General features: G+C 43.2%; 1 protein-coding gene, 2 long non-coding RNA genes and 3 other non-coding genes across 8 annotated transcripts in view; 1 reads left to right on the top strand and 5 right to left on the bottom strand.

Moving 5' to 3' along the window:
- LOC139563092 (uncharacterized) overlaps positions 1-1833 on the top strand; it is a 47701-nt gene extending 45868 nt beyond the window's left edge. Inside the window, exon 2 of the long non-coding RNA XR_011672491.1 lies at positions 771-1833. This is a non-coding gene — a long non-coding RNA (uncharacterized lncRNA). The remainder of the gene's footprint in view (positions 1-770) is intronic.
- Positions 1834-2057: 224 nt separating this feature from the next.
- LOC139563087 (bifunctional glutamate/proline--tRNA ligase-like) overlaps positions 2058-18790 on the bottom strand; it is a 65056-nt gene continuing 48323 nt past the window's right edge. For both annotated transcript variants that reach the window (XM_071381367.1, XM_071381368.1), the window contains 7 exons: positions 14983-15138; positions 9327-9524; positions 8982-9155; positions 8344-8504; positions 4876-4954; positions 4432-4496; positions 2058-4243 (listed from right to left, as the gene is read on the bottom strand). In XM_071381367.1, the coding sequence (XP_071237468.1) occupies positions 4093-4243; positions 4432-4496; positions 4876-4954; positions 8344-8504; positions 8982-9155; positions 9327-9524; positions 14983-15138 (984 nt within the window). In that variant the 3' untranslated portion in view covers positions 2058-4092. The remainder of the gene's footprint in view (positions 4244-4431; positions 4497-4875; positions 4955-8343; positions 8505-8981; positions 9156-9326; positions 9525-14982; positions 15139-18790) is intronic.
- Positions 8645-8779, bottom strand: LOC139563378 (small nucleolar RNA SNORA5). The gene has a single exon (XR_011672553.1). It is a non-coding gene; the product is annotated as a small nucleolar RNA SNORA5 (small nucleolar RNA).
- LOC139563380 (small nucleolar RNA SNORA5) lies at positions 10247-10383 on the bottom strand. The gene has a single exon (XR_011672555.1). It is a non-coding gene; the product is annotated as a small nucleolar RNA SNORA5 (small nucleolar RNA).
- LOC139563089 (uncharacterized) lies at positions 15178-18784 on the bottom strand. Of its 2 annotated transcripts, XR_011672489.1 has the most exons (3): positions 18156-18784; positions 17823-18027; positions 15178-17188 (listed from the first exon to the last, which is right to left on the bottom strand). It is a non-coding gene; the product is annotated as an uncharacterized lncRNA (long non-coding RNA). The 2 variants fall into 2 exon arrangements; XR_011672488.1 differs by having other exon boundaries at positions 17823-18784.
- On the bottom strand, positions 18487-18622 carry LOC139563379 (small nucleolar RNA SNORA5). Its single transcript, XR_011672554.1, has one exon. It is a non-coding gene; the product is annotated as a small nucleolar RNA SNORA5 (small nucleolar RNA).

Raw genomic sequence — 18790 nt, 5'->3', positions numbered from 1 at the left:
GAAGTGCTAACTGACCCATATCCCACTGTGTATTCGATAGGCGATGAGTTGAAAACATACAAACCTCCGATTTCCCACTTGCTGGTTGGATTTTTTTCTCAGGTTTTTGTCTGCCATATGAGTTCTGTTATACTCACAGGCATAATTCAAACCGTTTTAGAGACTTCAGAGTGTTTTCTATCCAATACTACTAATAATGTGCATATATTAGCAACTGGGACTGAGGAGCAGGCAGTTTACTCTGGGCACCTCTGTGCACCTTTCATCCAAGCTACTCAATATTGCCCCTGCAGCCATAAGAAGTTAAATGAACGCAGAGTTAACACTGATAATTAGGAAGTTAATAATTCATCAATAGTCATGTGTGATTCGGACCACGAGTGGTGGTGTTTATTTAGGAACCATGATGTGAGACGTGTCAAAAGGGAGTGTATGTTATTGTTTTGTGTGTATGTGGATGTTGTTTTGTTTTTGTCAAGCTTCAATACAAAATCTCACCAGATTGGGTCTGCGGGATAGTCTGGATTTCTCCCTAAGAATTAGCCCTCTAACTCCCTGACCCTGTAACTCTGCGGGGAGATCGCCAAGATGATAGTTATAAGACAACTTGCAAAAATGGTTTCAACTGTTATTCTCTTTGACATTTGTCTTTATACAAATGTCTAAGAATATTGGTAATAGTAATAATTTGTCATTCAAACTATTTACTGTATTTCCTGAATCAGAAATGCCCTAAACTAAACTGTTGTTCTGGTCTGTCCTCTCTCGAGGTTATGGCGAAGGTGACCACAGATGGTATCTAGATGCACGGAAAGGATAATTTGACCAAGAACAGTGTGAGCCTCACCCCCTCTAACCAGCTGAAGTAATGGCGACAATGGCGTTCACTATTGTCCTTCACCACTTCTGCCCGGAGACCTGAGTCCAAGCCAGCAACCTGTGCACGAACTGAGACACTATCTGAAGAAAATGAAGAAACGCCAGAAGAATGAGTGCCTGGAGGGAGGGGAGTGGTCAACCATGCCCGTAATTGATGTATGCTTGTCCAAAATTGTTTATTTAGTTATCAGGTTAATTGTGTAGGTCTGCACACTGCGAAATGTATAGTAATTGAGACAACAAAAAATGCATTAAGACACCGATCTGTCATTAACATGCCACTTGCAACAAAAGCTCTAGCTGATGTGTGGTGGATGAATCAGAATTAGTTGGGTAACATAAGTAATTAAGATGTCATATATGCATAATATTATTATGTGATATACTTTTTATTAGAATGTATTTCTAATAGACTAGTGTTGGCAGTTGCATTTCTTCCCTCAGCTGGGGCTTAGTCATTTGGGGCCCAGAGAGGGGAGAGGTCAGGCTTGTCTTTTACATGTCTCTGGTGCTATGCAGAATATCAGAAAGGGAAGGGGACAGGATGGAACATTGTCTTCATATGTGAATGTATCGGTTCAACCATGTGAAAGGATGGCGTGATTAAGGGGGAACAAATTACTTGTCTCCACAATGTCTGTGCGCAAGTCACTCCCTTCAGTGAGCTTGTCCAGGAGTGGGGTCAAGAGGGGGTTTACTTGAGATGGTAGTATCTAGAGTTGACAATTGAGTTTTGCCATTGGATGAGGTAATAGTTCTGTGCTATGAAGTACCAGGAACGAGATTAGAACCTCGTCTTAGAGACCAAACTGAACGATAATTTATAGCGAATGCTATCTGGCTATGGGATACTCCTCTCTCAAGTAAAAGTCTTTCTTTGTGAACAGTTCCTATTATCAGTGGTTCGTCATGTAAGTTGAGGGGTGTATCTTGGCTATAAAATGTCTTTGTATTCTTCTGTAGGGACTCAGAATTCCTTATAGACACTGAATTGATCTGAGAGTCAAAAGGCTAAAGCTTGTGGAGTTCCACTTTTCCACACTGACCATAGAACAATGATGTGCACCTGTTTGGACAAGAATCCACACATTTTCATATAAAAGTGGCCATAATTTACAGATAAAGAAGCACTCAAATGACAACGCATCTCCCCAAAACAGAAATCACCTGAAACTATACAGTGGAAATTCCCTTTATTATTATAGACAAGTTCTACAATTGCATTAGTTGGAGTAAATCAGAGATTACAGTACAGGTATGTCATAGTACGTATTCCAATAGAATTAGGATGCTAGAATGGACATGAACCTTCTTCTGGTGGGACAAAGGTCAGCCATTTTGGTCAGGGAGATGGTCAACCATGGTTTGCCAGTGCTGTGACAAATAGTGTTAAATAATGAATATGAAGAATGTATCTGCACTGTATGTTTGTTAGCTAGCTAGCCAGCTTCAGAGGAATGATTCAATACATTTTTCAAATTAACTGCCAATATGACAACATTCCATTCAAACAATGCTGTCAATCCACAGCCTGTCTCAAATCAGTTGATGATAGTACTTAAAAAAAAGTTGTAAATGCAACAAGTATTGATATTGTATCATATAATAGCACTCACAGCTTTCCAAGAAAATAAAAATACAGACATTTATGGTCTTTTTCCATATATATTATAGAGCAGTGCTCTCCAACCATGTTCCCGGAGCGCTACTGTCCAGTAGGTTTTCGCTCCAACCCTAATCTAGCGCAACTGATTCAAATAATTAGCTGGTTGATAAACTGAATCCTTTTAGTTACAACTGGGGTTGGAGCAAAAACATACAGGAGGTTAGCTCTCCAGGAAAAGTTGGACAGCCCTGTTTTAGAGGCTATTTATACACAGCATTCGCAATAAACCCGTATAAAACTCTACTTATAATTATATTACAATATTTTAAGTTCACAATTCAAATACACAATTTCTGAAATCACATGCCTTACTTTTATTTCCCTGCATAAGAAAAATCAGGATTATGCCTCTACTGCCATCAATTTCAATTAGACTGGTTCGGATTTCTCCCTGACCAATATAGATGTGGTAAAGAGGTCAATGGAACGCAGACCGTGGGGGATAAAAAGGACGTCGGATTGGCACACATTCAACAAATCTGATCGAACAAAGTGGATATTCATCAAATCCCTCATTATTGATATACTTTAGCAGGCCCACAATGTGGTTACTAAAGGTAGATTTGGATATATTTGGACGTTTACGCTGCATAACACTTAGAAGTAGTTCCTTTTCAGGTTTAGAAGAAGTAACTGCTAAATGCTAACTCCCGTTCGTATAAGCTGGTAGCACAACTAGCATAGAGAAATCGGTTGTGGTAGTCAGTTGTTTTTAACTGTAATCCAGTTGATTATTACAAGCATTATTTACATTTGTTTCACCTCAACAGTGTGAAATACACAACAACAGCCTAAATGTAGGGACATTTTGCTGGGGGGCAATGAGAAGATTCGGGATCTTTCCCCCACGCATTTTCATTGTTTTGGTTGAGATCCATTGACCTTGTTACTGCTTCTATGGCTGCTATTTTCACCACATTCTGGAGCTTCGAGGGTTGTTTATGACATAGCCCCTCTAGTAATTTAATAGGATCTATGAGTATTCCTATGAGTTGGTACACAGGAATAACGTGTCGAAAACCTCCAGGAAACAACCCTCACCACCCCCTAGTCCACCCCCAATTGCTATGACAGAGTGGTCAATGTCAGTTCAGTTCGTGGGGAGGTACTAAAACATCTTGCCTGAGTACAAGGACATCTTTTATACCTGTAAAAGGTCCTGAGATAAGTTAGGGTGGGAGGGAGAAAGAGACAAGACTGTCACCGGGTATAAAAATTGCTTTTTTTGTTACATTTGGGGCTAGTGGGGAGATAATAGCGGATTACGGAGAGTGCCTTTCTTTAGTCACTTTCGAGGGGTTGGGCCACCATTGCAACATGGTTAAGGGCTGAAAGAAAGGGAACACACTATGGGGTGTTGACTCGGTACATCTCAATAGTCTGAAGTGACTTCATCTCTGCTCATTCAAAAGAGCATGATAGGGGGAAACACCCAGAGAATTTCTTGGTTTTCAACAATCTAGTTCTTCACATTTCCCAGACAAAGGAGAAGTGACGAGGAGAGGAAGCCATTTCAGACGATTGAGATACACCCTTCCGGTGTGTATTTAGTAGCTACGGCCAAACAGAGTGTAGTACTGGGCGGCCTCCTTGCCGCTGACACACATCTGGCCCGGCTGCAGGGGCTGCAGGGGCTTGAAGGGGATACACAGGCTCTTTGCACCCATAGAGGGGGCACCGGGCTCCAGATCCTGGTCCCTGGAGAGGGGGACAGAGAGACAGGATAGGGAGTTGACAGATTTATTGAGCTTCATTCTACATTTGCTCACACTTCACTAAGAGACGATAATGCATATTGATGCCATTATAAAGATTTGCAAGACTTGTCATACACATGTACGTATATATGCATCACGGTCATTGAGAGATACTTGAGTGATACGTACTTGGCAGTGGTCTTCTTGATCCAGTCTTCACACTCGATTCCTCCACAGAAGGGGATCTGGACAATCTGTGGACATCCCCAAAAAATAAATACAAATAAACGGTCAGTGTGTTTGAATTAGTTAAGCCAGCCAGAAGTGAAGAAAACTGACAGGAGTGGGACTGCCCCACTTCCCAAAAAATACTTTATATATATTTTTAAAGTATTTTTTGGGAAGTGGGGCAGTCCCACTCCTGTCAGTTTTCTTTAGCTATATTGAAGAGATTGTACAGTGTGATATACGGGGAAGGGTGAGTAAAGGGCAGTGGGCCGGATACGAACACATGCAGACTACGGCTTACATGTGTGCCGGGGTGAGCGGCTGTAACCGCTGTACCACACAGGCCATGAAGACATAATCTCTGATGAAGGTTCAAAATATAAACAGATAAACAGTTTAACTCACCCTGCCCTGGTCTAGATCTTTCTGGAACTGTTCCATAGAGTCTGCTACCACCATGTGCTTGTTCAAGTCGTCTGATGCCCTGCGACACAGAAAAGTTAAATATTAGTCCAGGATTCGACAGGTCACACGTTTGTGTGTGTGTGTGTGTGTGGTGTACATTAGCCCCAGTGCAGTAGCTGAGAGAGATACACATACACACACAAAGAGACTGAAAGAAATGCACAGAATGAGCGCAAAACAGAGAGCATGTACAGTCGAGAATGACACAAATATTAATTTCCACAAAGTTTGCTGCTTCAGTGTCTTTAGATATTTTTGTCAGATGTTACTATGGAATACTGAAGTATAATTACAAGCATTTCATAAGTGTCAAAGGCTTTTATTAACAATTATATGAAGTTGATACAATCAATATTTGCAGTGTTGACCCTTCATTTTCAAGACCTCTGCAATCCGCCCTGGCATGCTGTCAATTAACTTCTGGGCCACATCCTGACTGATGGCAGCCCATTCTTGCATAATCAATGCTTGGAGTTTGTCAGAATTTGTGGGGTTTTGTTTGTCCACCCACCTCTTGAGGATTGACCACAAGTTAAGGTCTGGGGAGTTTCCTGGCCATGGACCCAAAATACCGATGTTTTGTTCCCAGAGCCACTTAGTTTTTCCATCACGCTGAAAAAGGCATTGTTCGTCACCAAACTGTTCCTGGATGGTTGGGAGAAGTTGCTCTCGGAGAATGTGTTGGTACCATTCTTTATTCATGGCTGTGTTCTTAGACAAAATTGTGAGTGCACCCACTCCCTTGGCTGAGAAGCAACCCCACACATGAACGGTCTCAGGATGCTTTACTGTTGGCATGACACAGGACTGATGGTAGCGCTCACCTTGCCTTCTCCGGACAAGCTTTATACAGGATGCCCCAAACAATCAGAAAGGGGATTCATCAGAGAAAATGACTTTACCCCAGGCCTCAGCATTCCAATCCCTGTAGCTTTTGCAGAATATCAGTCTGTCACTGTTGTTTTTCCTGGAGAGAAGTGGCTTCTTTGCTGCCCTTCTTGACACCAGGCCATCCTCCAAAAGTCTTCACCTCACTATAAGTGCAGATGCACCCACTCCTGCCTGCCGCCATTCCTGAGCAAGCTCTGTACTGGTGGTGCCCTGATCCCGCAGCCTAAACAACTTTAGGAGACGGTCTGGCGCTTGCTGGACTTTCTTGGGCGCCCTGAAGCCTTCGCAACATTTGAACCGCTCTCCTTGAAGTTCTTGATGATCCGATAAATAGTTGATTTAGGTGAAATCTTACCGGCAGCAACATCCTTGCCTGTGAAGCCCTTTTTGTGCAAAGCAACGTTGATGGCACGTGTTTCCTAGCAGGTAACCATGGTTGACAGAGGAAGAACAATGATTCCAAGCACCACCCTCCTTTTGAAGCTTCCAGTCTGTTATTCGAACTCAATCAGCATGACAGAGTGATCTCCAGCCTTTTCCTCATCAACACTCACACCTGTGTTAACGAGAGAATCACTGACATGATGTCAGCTGGTCCTATTGTGGCAGGGCTGAAATGCAGTGGAAATGTTTTTGGGGGATTCAGTTCATTTGCATGGAAAATAGGGACTTTGCAATTAATCTGATCACTCTTCATAACATTCTGGAGTATATGCAAATTGCCATCACACAAACTGAGGCAGCAGACTTGTGAAAATTATTTTGTGTGTCATTCAAAACTTTTGGCCACGACTGTACAGTTTAAGTCGGAAGTTTACACACACCTCAGCCAAATACATTTAAACCAAATTTTTCACAATTCCTGACATTTAATCCTAGTAAAAATTCCCTGTTTTAGGTCAGGTAGGATCATCACTTTTTTTAAGAATGTGAAATGTCAGAATTATAGTAGAGAATGATTTATTTCAGCTTTTATTTCTTTTATCACATTACCAGTGGGTCATAAGTTTACATAAACTTAAAGGCGATACTAATTGAGTGTAACTTGGGTCAAACGTTTCAGGTAGCCTTCCACAAGCTTCCCACAATAAGTTGGGTGAATTCTGCACCAATCCTCCTGACAAAGCTGTTGAAACTAAGTCAGGTTTGTAGGCCTCCTTGCTCGCACACGCTTTTTCAGATCTGCCTACAAATGTTCAATGGGATTGAGGTCAGGGCGTTGTGATGGTCACTCCAATACCTTGACTTTATTGTCCTTAAGCCATTTTGCCACAACTTTGGAAGTATGCTTGGGGTCATTGTCCATTTGGAAGACCCATTTGCGACCAAGCTTTAACTTCCTGACTGATGCCTTGGGATGTTGCTTCAATATATCCACATAATTTCCCCTTCTCATGATGCCATCTATTTTGTGAAGTGTACCAGTCCCTCCTGCAGCAAAGCACCCCCACAACATGATGCTGCCACACCCGTCCTTCACAGTTGGGATGGTGTTCTTCGGCTTGCAAGTATCCCCCTTTTTCCTCCAAACATAGCGATGGTCATTATGGTCAAACAGTTCTGTAAACAGTCCTATTTCTCCAAAAAGTACAATCTTTGTCACCATGTGCAGTTGCAAACCGTAGTCTGGCTTTTTTATGGCGGTTTTGGAGCAGTGGTTTCTTCCTTGCTGAGCGGCCTTTCAGGTTATGTCAATATAGGACTCGTTTTACTGTGGATATAGACACTTTTGTACCTGTTTCCTCCAGCATCTTCACAAGGTCTTTTGCTGTTGTTCTGGGATTGATTTCCACTTTTCACACCAAAGTACATTCATCTCTAGTAGCCAGAACGTGTCTCCTTCCTGAGCAGTATGACAGCTGCGTGGTCCCATGGTGTTTATACTTGCGTACTATTGTTTATACAGAGGAACGTGGTACCTTCAGGAGTTTGGAAATTGCTCCCAAGGATGAACCAGACTTGTGGAGGTCTACAATTTTTTCCCTGAGGTCTTGGCTGATTTCTTTTGATGTTCCCATGATGTCAAGCAAAGAGGCACTGAGTTTGAAGGTAGGCCTTGAAATACATCCATAGGTACACCTCCAATTGACTCAAATTATGTCAATTAGCCTATCAGAAGCTTCTAAAGCCATGACATAATTTTCTGGAATTTTCCAAGCTTTTAAAGGCACAGTCAACTTCTGACCCACTGGAATTGTGATACAGTGAATTATAAATGAAATAATCTGTCTGTAAACAATTGTTGGAAAAATTACTTGTGTCATGCACAAAGTAGATGTCCTAACCAACTTGCCAAAACTATAGTTTGTTAACAAGACATTTGTGGAGTGGTTGAAAAACGAGTTTTAATGACTCCAACCTTCGTGTATGTATACTTACTTCAACTGTATGTGTGTGAAGCATGTGTATATGCTGCTAATTCTTATACTGTGTGTGTGTTACCTAGAGGTTGGCCTTGATTTCCTCAAGTGTGTGTCTACACACTTGTATGAGTACGTGAATGTACATGCACTCTACCTCTTGAAGAGGTTGGTCTGGATGTCCTCCAGTAGCTGTGTGAGCCTCTTCTCTGTGTCGGCCTCGGGCAGGGTGATCTTCTCCCCTGTGTCTCTCCTCACGGCCACACACTGACCCTGCTTTAGGTCCTTAGGACCCACTTCCAGACGAATGGGCACACCCTTAGAGGGATGGATGGAGAGAGGGAGGGAGAGAGAGGGGAGAGGGAAAGAGAACAAGAGGGAATGAGCAAGAGAAAAAGAGATGATTTGATTAGACACCTAATATTGGACTGATGAGAAGTTCATCCCTGAAATCATCTAATTGTCAGTAGTACAAATGTATCCCCAGGATCCATGGAAATGGGACAGGAGGCCCATGGACTACAGGTTCACGGTGGCAGTCATTTCGGCCAGTGCGGTCCATTGTAGAGGAAGCACTGAATGACAAGGCTACAAACCCCTAAGGGGATGTGGGGAGTAATATTATACTAATAATAATAAGATATGCCATTCAGAAAATTCTTTAATGAGACACAGTACAGTGAGTGATTTTTATTTTGTGTATGACCCCAGTCGGAATCGAACCCACGACCCTGGCGTTGCTAGAGCCACGCTCTTACAAAGTGACCCAAACATGGCCAGGAGTTGTGGTTTTACCTTGAGCTCCCAGTGGTTAAACTTCCAGCCCGGGGAGTAGTTTTCTCGGAGGTCTGCCTTGACTCGGATCTCTCCCCTCTGCAGCCGAGCCAGGTACTTGGAGCACTGGGCCAAGAGAACCTCTTTCTCAGCCTCGGGCAGGGACGCCGTGATACCACATGGGATGATGATCACCTGGGTGAGAAGAGGAGCAGGAAAAGATGCAGAGTTATATCATTTTGAATTGGCACTGAATTGACTACGTCAACTTGACTCATGCTAATAAAGGTTGTTTTACAAATCTAAATGATTTACCTTTTGCCATCATTGTAAATAAGAATTTCCTGGTAAAATAAAAAAACGTACCTGGAGACATGCGACTTTTGGGGGCAGCACCAGGCCCATATTGTCACCATGGACCATGGTGAGCACGCCGATGGTGCGGGTGGTGATGCCCCACGAGTTCTGATATGCCAGCTGCTTTTCACCTGGCTTCTTGGGGTCCTCAAACACAATCTCAAACATCCGTGAGAAATTCTGTCCCAGGTGATGGGACGTGGCGCCCTGAGAGGAAGAGAAACATTTCGCTTGGTTGTTTTATTATGGTTAAAAAGCAGACCTGGGTTAAAATACGGTATAAAATCTTTCAAATATATATTTTTTCCTTTAGCCTACCTGGAGTGCCAGGTGGGTGGGGTTTGCACTTTGGGGACTTTTCTATACATGTTCATTGCAACAGATAAGGTCAATCAAGCACAACTAAAGTATTTGAAATGACATTTTAACCCAGATCTGTAAAAAGGCGTACCTAAGAGATGTGTTTCCACTGTGTGCTTTAGTTCGACTGCTATTTACTTGTTGACTCCTTTAGTCTGCTCCTAGATATTTTCCCCTTTTGGTCTGTACATGTCTGAATAAACTTGATAGGTGTAAGCATTCATGTGGAAGGCTCCAGGTATTTTAGAAGAGTTTTCTACATATTGCTTACAAGGACGCCAGGAAAAGTGGGTTTCATCCAAGGTCCTAGTTGATGTTTGGCTGTTAGAATCTAAAAAATATATAAAGATCGTCTTGCTCGCCCTAAATATTCTCCCTAGGCGTTAACTCCATAAAATTATAGGGAGCATATAGTGTGCGACTATCCTTATTTATTTTTACACAAGTGTACTATTCTGTTAGTCAGCACTTCTATCCCCCCCACCAAAAGAATTGGTGTGCCAATTCATGCTTCTTATTGGATTTTCATTGTCTGTTAGAACGTATAATTGAAATCCACCCTTAGGCCTAATTGTTGGTAGTTCAAATGTATCCCCAATATCCAACGAAAATAAATGGGAGGCCCATGAAATACAGGTTCAATGTGGCAGCCAATTTCACCAATGCGGTCCATGGAAGAGGAAAATTTGAATTTGACAAGGCTGCAGACTTTGAAATACTTGAGAAATGCGCTTAATTCAATTCAGGTCTGATAGTCTTATGAAGGCTCCAGCTATTTTACATATTGCACACCTACTCCCATTGAAACGCCATTGACTCAATCCAGAATTTTCATGCCCATCAGATGAGTTTTGGCGGAAGTCATTCATTGTCAATGGAGCAGTCCGCAACGCTACGTTGGGGATGCCGCGCTAGGCTGCGTTGCGTTCTGTGTACCACATGCGTTAAATACTTTCAACCGGTGCGTTGCTTTAGCGTTTGTACCACCAGCTAGCTTTTATAGTTAAAAAGCATAGCACGTCAAATTCTAATTTGTCACGTGAGCCCGTGAAATGCTTACTTACAAGCCCTTAACCAACAATGCAGTTTAGAACATTTTTGAATTTACAAAAAAAACTGAAGTAAACAAAACAAAATAGAAAAATGTCAAATAATTAAAAGAGCAACAATAAAATAAACAGTAACGAGTTTATATACAGGGTGTACCGGTACAGAGTCAATGTGCGGGTGTACAGGTTAGTCGAGGTAATATGTACATGTAAATAGAAGTAAAATGACTACGCATCGATAATAGAGTAGCAGCAGCGTAAAAATGGGGGGGGGGCAATGCAAGTAGTCCAGGTAGCCATTTGATTAGCTGTTCAGGAGTCTTATGGCTTGGGGGTAGAAGCTGTTTAGAAGCCGCTTGGACCTAGACTTGGAGCTTGCCATACCAGGCAGCAATGCAACCAGTCAGTATGCTTGCGATGGTGCAGCTGTTGAACTTTTTGAGGATCTGAGGACCCAAATCTTTTCAGTCTCCGGAAGGGGAATAGGCGTTGTCGTGCCCTCTTCACAACTGTCTTGGTGTGTTTGGACCATGACAGTTAGTTGGTGAACCTCTCAACCTACTCCTCTACAGCCCTGTTAATGAGAATGGGGGCGTGCTTGGCACTCATTTTCCTGTAGTCCACGATCATCTCCTTTGTCTTGATCAGGTTGAGGGAGATGTTGTTATCCTGACACCACACGGCCAGGTCTCGGACCTCCTCCCTATAGGCTGTCTCGTCGTTGTCGGTGATCAGGCCTACCACTGTTGTGTCGTCTGCAAACTTAATGATGGTGTTGGAGTCGTGCTTGGTCATGCAGTCATGGGTGAACGGGGAGCACAGGAGGGGACGGAGCACGCACCCGAGGGGCCCCCGTGTTGAGGATCAGCGTGGCGGATGTGTTGTTACCTAACCTTACTACATGGGGGCAGTCCGTCAGGAAGTCCAAGATCCAGTTGCAGAGGGAGGTGTTTCGTCCCAGGGTCCTTAGCTAATGATGAGCTTTGAGGGTACTATGCTGTTGAACACTGAGCTGTAGTCAATGAATAGCATTCTCGCATAGCTGTTCCTTTTGTCCAGGGCAGTGCGGAGTGCAAAAGATTGCGTCATCTGTGGATCTGTTGGGGCAGTATGCAAATTGGAGTGGGTCTAGGGTTTCTGGGATAATGGTGTTGATGTGAGCCATGACCAGCTTTGTAAAGCACTTCATGGCTACAGACATGAGTGCTACGGGTCGGCAGGCATTTAGGCAGGTTGCCTTTGTGTTCTTGGGCACAGGGACTATGGTGGTCTGCTTAAACCATGGCATTACAGACTCGGACAGGGACAGGCTGAAAATGCTAGTGAAGACACTTGCCAGCTGGTCAGCGCATGCTTGGAGTATACATCCTGATAATCTGTCTGTCCCTGCAGCCTTGTGAATGTTGACCTGTTTAAAGGTCTTGCTCACATCGGCTACGGAGAGCGTGATCACACAGTAGTTCCGAACAGCTGGTGCTCTTATGCATGCTTCAGTGTTGCTTGCCTCGAAGCGTGCAAAGAAGTTACTTAGCTCATCTGGTAGGCTCATGTCACTGGGCAGCTCGTGGCTGTGCTTCCCTTTGTAGTCTAATAGTTTGCTCGTCGGATGTGGCAGGGCTTAAATCGGAGCCAGCGTAGTACGATTGAATCTTAGTCCTGTATTGACACTTTGCATGTTTGATGGTTCGTCGGAGGGCATAGCGGGATATCTTAAAATTCTTATTTCCTTATTTCCTACCCTGCCTTTCTAAGGTCTTCGAAAACCAAGTTAACAAACAGATCACCGACCATTTCGAATCCCACCGTACCTTCTCCGCTATGCAATCTGGTTTCCGAGGTGGTCATGGGTGCACCTCAACCACGCTCAAGGTCCTAAACGATATCATAACAGCCATCGATAAGAGACAATACTGTGCAGCCGTATTCATCGACCTGGCCAAGGCTTTCGACTGTCAATCACCACATTCTTATCAGCAGGCTCAACAGCCTTGGTTTCTCAAATCACTGCCTCACCTGGTTCATCAATTTAGTGTGTCAATCGGAGGGCCTGTTGTCCAGACCTATGACAGTCTATATGGGGGTGCCACAGGGTTTAATTCTCGGGCCAACTCTTCTCTGTATACATCAATGATGTCACCCTTGCTGCTGGTGATTCTCTGATCCACCTCTACGCAGACGACACCATTCTGTATACTTCTGGCCCTTCTTTGGACACTGTGTTAACAAACCTCCAGATGAGCTTCGATGCCATACAACTCTCCTTCCGTGGCCTCCAACTGCTCTTAAATGCAAGTAAAACTAAATGCATGCTCTTCAACCGATCGCTGCCCGCACGTTCTGACTTAGAATATGTGGACAACTACAAATACGTAGGAGTCTGGTTAGACTGTAGACTCACATTAAGCATCTCCAATCCAAAATTAAATCTAGAATTGGCTTCCTATTTCGCAACAAAGCATCCTTCACTCATGCTGCCAAACATACCCTCGTAAAACTGACTATCCTGTCGATGTCATTTACAAAATAGCCTCCAACACTCTACTCAGCAAATTGGATGCAGTCTATCACAGTGCCATCAGTTTTATCACCAAAGCCACATATACTACCCACCACTGCGACCTGTATGCTCTCGTTGGCTGGCCCTCGCTTCATATTCGTCACCAAACCCACTGGCTCCAGGTCATCTACAAGTCTTTACTAGGTAAAGCCCCGCCTTATCTCAGCTCACTGGTTACCATAGCAGCACCCACCCGTAGCACGCGCTCCAGCGCTCCACTCCAGGTTAGAGTCCCGCTCCTTAAAAGTGGCAGCTCTACCCTTTTGCTCAGTGCGGATGTTGACTGTAATCCATGGCTTCTGGTTGGGGTATGCACGTACGGTCACTGTGGGGACGACGTTATCGATGCACTTATTGATGAAGCCAATGACAGATGTGGTGTACTCCTCAATGCAATCGGAAGAATCCCAGGAACATATTCCAGTCTGTGCTAGCAAAACAGAACTGTAGCTTAGCATCTACTTCCTGCTTTAGTTTTATCTTGTAAGCACGAGTCAGGAGGATAGAGTTATGGTCAGATTTGCCAAACGGAGGGCGAGGGAGAGCTTTGTACGCGTCTCTGTGTGGAGTAAAGGTGGTCTAGAGTATTTTTCCTCTGGCTGCACATGTAACATGCTGGTAGAAATGAGGCAAAATGGATTTAAGTTTGCCTGCATTAAAGTCCCCGGCCACTAGGAGCGCCACTTCTGGATGAGAATCTTCTTGTTTATTGCCTTATACAGCTCGTTGAGTGTGGTCTTAGTGCCAGCATAGGTTTGTTATGGTAAATAGTAGATAAACCACTGGTAAATAGCGTGGTCTACAGCTTATCATGAAGACTACCTCAGGCGAGCAAAACCTTGAGACTTAATTAATATTAGATGTCATGCACCAGCTGTTATTGACAACTAGACACAGGCCGTCACCCCTTGAGTTACCGGAGGCAGCTGTTCAGCCAGCTGTATGTTATCCATGTCGTCGTTCAGCCATGACACAGTGAAACATAAGATATTACAGTTTTTAATGTCCCGTTCGTAGGATAGTCTTGATCGGAGCTCAGCCAGTATATTATCCAATGATTGCACATTGGCTAATAGGGACTGATGGTAGAGGTGGGTTACCCACTCGCCGTCGGATTCTTACAAGGAAACACAACCTACATCTCAGTCTCTTCTTCATGTGAATGACGGGGATATGGGCCTTGTCCGGTGTTTTTAGTAAATCCATCACGTACGACTCGTTAAAGAAAAAATCTTTGTCCAGTACGAGGCGAGTAATCACTTGATATCCAGAAGCTCTTTTCGGTCATAAGAGACAGTGGCAGAAACATTATGTACAAAATAAGTTACAAATAATACGAAAAAACACAATATCACAATTGGTTTGGAGCCGGTAAAACCGCAGCCATCTCCTCCGATGCCATTATGTGTGTCAAGTAGGGAAAATGAAGGTAAGACATTCGGCAAAACAAAACGCATATGCATCTGGTGGACATCGGGCGTCAAAGGGCTCAGACACAACAATAGCTCGTTATTGTTATTCGTACACCTCTGAACGTAATTTGCAAACCGGGTGCGCACCGATTTTACATGTAGAATTGAGTAAAGAATTGTCAGTCAGACGTCTACAATGGGTTGTCCCTAAAAACCACTACGCTGAACGATCGGCATACGAACGCTATATCCACATTCAGTTCGATGTGTGCAAGCCTCAAGAGTACCTGAATGGCTCTGCCACTGGCAGAGATGAAGGCCTCCACGGTGGTAGTGTAGTCACCTCCGGCAAACTTCTCCTTCTCAGTCTTCCTGCCCTTTACCACGGGGATGGCCATGAGCTCCTCGTACACCCGCGCATACAGGTCCAAGATCTGTAACACCTGGACACACGCACAGGAGGGACAAGAGTATTCAGTATTTATTACAAATACTACCATGTTCAGAAGGCATGTAACTGGAAAAGAATTCTGAAACTGGGAGGTATTAGCTACCCTAACATTAGCTACCCTAACATATCACTGAAATCATCCACCAACAATATCAATCTCTGTGCAAATGGACAATAATGGTAATTGTATTAGGCCTAATTAACCCTTCACTAAACTCCGCCCTCGAACAGCAATTGTCCAATCAGAGCACAATAACCGCAACCAACCAACCACTCGGCAACTTCATACACAGTTTAACACAAGCAAGATAACGAAGGATGCATATATGTTTGCTCCAAGGTAAGCAACTATGTTAATCTTTTGCATAATGCGTGATATCACAATATATTTATTATTTAAAAAAAACTGGCTAGACAAAGTCAGCAACAACTTTAACATTACACAACTAAGCTAAACATTGCTAACTTAGCTAGCTATCTTGTCAACAACATTAGCTAGCTAGTTAGCTTTGTTAGACTACATGTATCACAAATCTTTAGCTGGCTAATTTCGTTCAGCAATGTGTTGATGGGAATCCAAGTCTTCAGTACCCAAATCCAGCTGCTGTACTGTAATATCAGGTTTTACCAAACCTATCATACATTGCCAAATATCGACAGACACTAAAAGGGCAAGTTTATCTCACATATGGAGGCTTTGTACATAAATTATACACAACTTACATAACTCATACATAAGTAATTGTAATCACAAGTACAATGTAGGCAACAGATGTCTGATTTACACATTTGATTCAGAAGACCACTGAAACAATATAACCCTAACACTGAATATCTGAATGAATAACACTACATGTATCATCCCATATCTACAGATTAAGATCTGATGTGCAACAGGGCTCTACAGTGCGGCCATTTAACTTGCATATGCGCTTAAATATTTTGCTGTGCGACTTGTCATTTTTATTTTGGAATTCCAGTGCGCTTAGAAAAATTTAAGATTCTAGCTTCAACATCTCACATTTTTCATTGTGCTCCTAAATTTGTGTGCGCCTACTTAAAAATAAATAAAAATAAGGCACACATGTGCTCCTTGTAAGAAAACGTCAGCGTAGAGCCCTGTGCAAGATGCAGCTTCCACTAACACCACAGGAGAGACAGCAACCAAATCACCAGAGGATACCGGAGATGATAATTCCTCCTTTGTTGAACTATCTGCACAGGGCCGGCAAGAAATGCTTAAAAAATAAGCAGTCCAGCTGGCTTTTCATGCTATCCCACTTTTCTGCATTAAAGTGAATGCACCAATTTGTAAGTCGCTCTGGATAAGAGCGTCTGCTAAATGACTTAAATGTAATGTAAAATGTAAAGTGGACACACTCCAGGTGAAAGTCATTTTTACACATGACAAATAAAAATCACACCACGGCATCCCTGTGATTCCCATTTGTCCCATAATATGGTAGTGGAACTCATGTTTAGGTTTGTAAGCATAGGTACCATCAGCTCTTTGACAGAGATATTTACTACCAGTAAAGTTGTCTTGGTCTGGGCACTTTATTTCCAGAAGCTGTGGCTTGGGTTCTCATTACTCGAGACTTTCCTGTCAGGAGATGTGCCTAAATGGAGGGAGTGGAGGTTGACAAAGCCACATGGGAACACTTTGTGCCCAGTGACTCAGTATACGGTGCTGCTGCAAGCAGTTCAAGGTCTATCGTCATCGCCTTGGTCTGCACGGTCTTCTTCCTCTGCATGCTGGTGGCAAGACTGTCAGTCTGCTACCTTGGAGCACACCCTCTTAAAAATACGATGAAGTAAGTGGCTGGGAGCAGACGCCATGGCTGGTGTTGCTGCTCTGTCATCTTCTCTTTTTCCAGTGCCTCTGCTTCAGACTGGGAGATCATTATATCACTGTTGTAATATCTTATTTTCATTCAGAACTGTAGAGAAACATCTTGGTTGTTGGCGGCAGAGGAAATGTTGGGAACTCATCCGTAGGGTTGGAAGAGGATGGTGGTGGTGCTGTTCTCCAATAGTGGGAGCTGCAAAAGAGGGGAAAAAGAGCTTTTACAAAGCACCAACTTGTTTAAATCATGTACGGTAGAAATTAAAATGTTTAATCATTTGGTGTATTTTGTGTTTCCAGAGTACATAGAGGAGCATCCCCAGTTGGAAGAATAAAAGGAAGGGATGAGCTTAAAGGTTCTACTCGCTCAAAAAGAATGAGGAAATGGACTAGTTAAAATAAAAAAAATCCATGCTCTTCAGGAAACTCAAACCCCTAACCGGTTAATGCCAGAGTCGATAACAGCAGTGTCCCCCCAACTTCTTCCAATCCTGCACTGGGTTTACTTATGGTCAGTTTAATAACTTGTGCACATTTTTTACATGACCAAATCAGAAACATATCCCTACAGACAACTATCCCCTTGACATACAAGAGTAGATTGGCAGATGCAGTTTCTGCTTGTGCTGATGAAACTTAAGACAATTTTGACCTGAAAGATCTGGCTTTTACATTTCATATGGATTTACAAAGTGTTAGCATTTTATTCAATGGACTTTATTTTGGACAGGTCAGTTGTCTGTATGGCCTCGCAAGGACAAGGACATCACAGAAAACATGCCAGACAACTACAGGAGAGATTGTAAACAAGACATTCACGTGTAGCTCACCTGTCAGTTGTAACTGCAGTAGACTGGTCTTCTTTTCCGACTCACTTTTGCCACCCCGACCACTGTAATAGGCTTGGAATCAATCTTCTTGCCTCTTGGCTTATGCAACTGTTGTGGCAAGCTTGTAGTGGACATTTCATCTGGGGCTCTCCAGAGGTCCAAGGTGTGGATCAGCCCAACAACATGCGAGCAGTAACCTGTGGAGCTAGCATAGAACGGTATATTTTTTTTAACTGAGGGCGTTGGTTGTTTACGTTAGCATAACAGCTAGCTGAAGCTGATATTGTACACAATATTGTATGAGTTTGGTTTTTAAATGATTGTGAGACCTACCCTGCAGTTTAGGAACAATGTTGCTCCTTTGTCATCTGCCTCGATGGTCAGCTAGTGGGGTTTCTCCCTCTTACACTGGGACCTGTAGACTTTGCCTCTATCCTAGTCCTCCTGCTTGCTGTGTTAAGTTCCTGCATAACTTTTCGTGAATATAGCCTTCAAAAGGCATACTGAAGATCCTTTAGTTTGCTCCAACCTGATATAAGTGATGGTTGTCTCCAAAAGTAACTTAGTACCTCATTGGGGAGCTCCCTTAGCGTTATTACGATACGCTTCTCCATTTTCACAGGAAAATAAAAAGGCAAAGCTTGTCCGAGTTAGCAACAGTAACCAAGGTGTAGTACACATTTATCCCCAGAAACCATTGGAAAAGAGATGCAGGGCCCATGGACTACAGGTTCCCGGTGGCAGCCATTTTGGTCATGGCGGTCCATTGTCAGGGAAACACTGAATTTGACAAGACTGCAAACTTTCAAATTCTTGCGTCTAAATCCAACTTACACAAAAAACAAACGTTAAGCATCGTTTGAATGCACTCCCCAGACATGACAAGTTCTATGTTTTTTACTCAACATTCACAAGAGAAAAGTAAGAACTAGTCTCATGGACGGTTAATAATAAATTGGCCTTGTTAC

This window comes from Salvelinus alpinus, chromosome 33 (assembly GCF_045679555.1).
Source record: "Salvelinus alpinus chromosome 33, SLU_Salpinus.1, whole genome shotgun sequence".
NCBI classification, from domain to species: Eukaryota; Metazoa; Chordata; class Actinopteri; order Salmoniformes; family Salmonidae; genus Salvelinus; species Salvelinus alpinus.
Note: the sequence above shows the minus strand (reverse complement) of the source record. Positions and strands in the feature narration are given on the sequence as shown.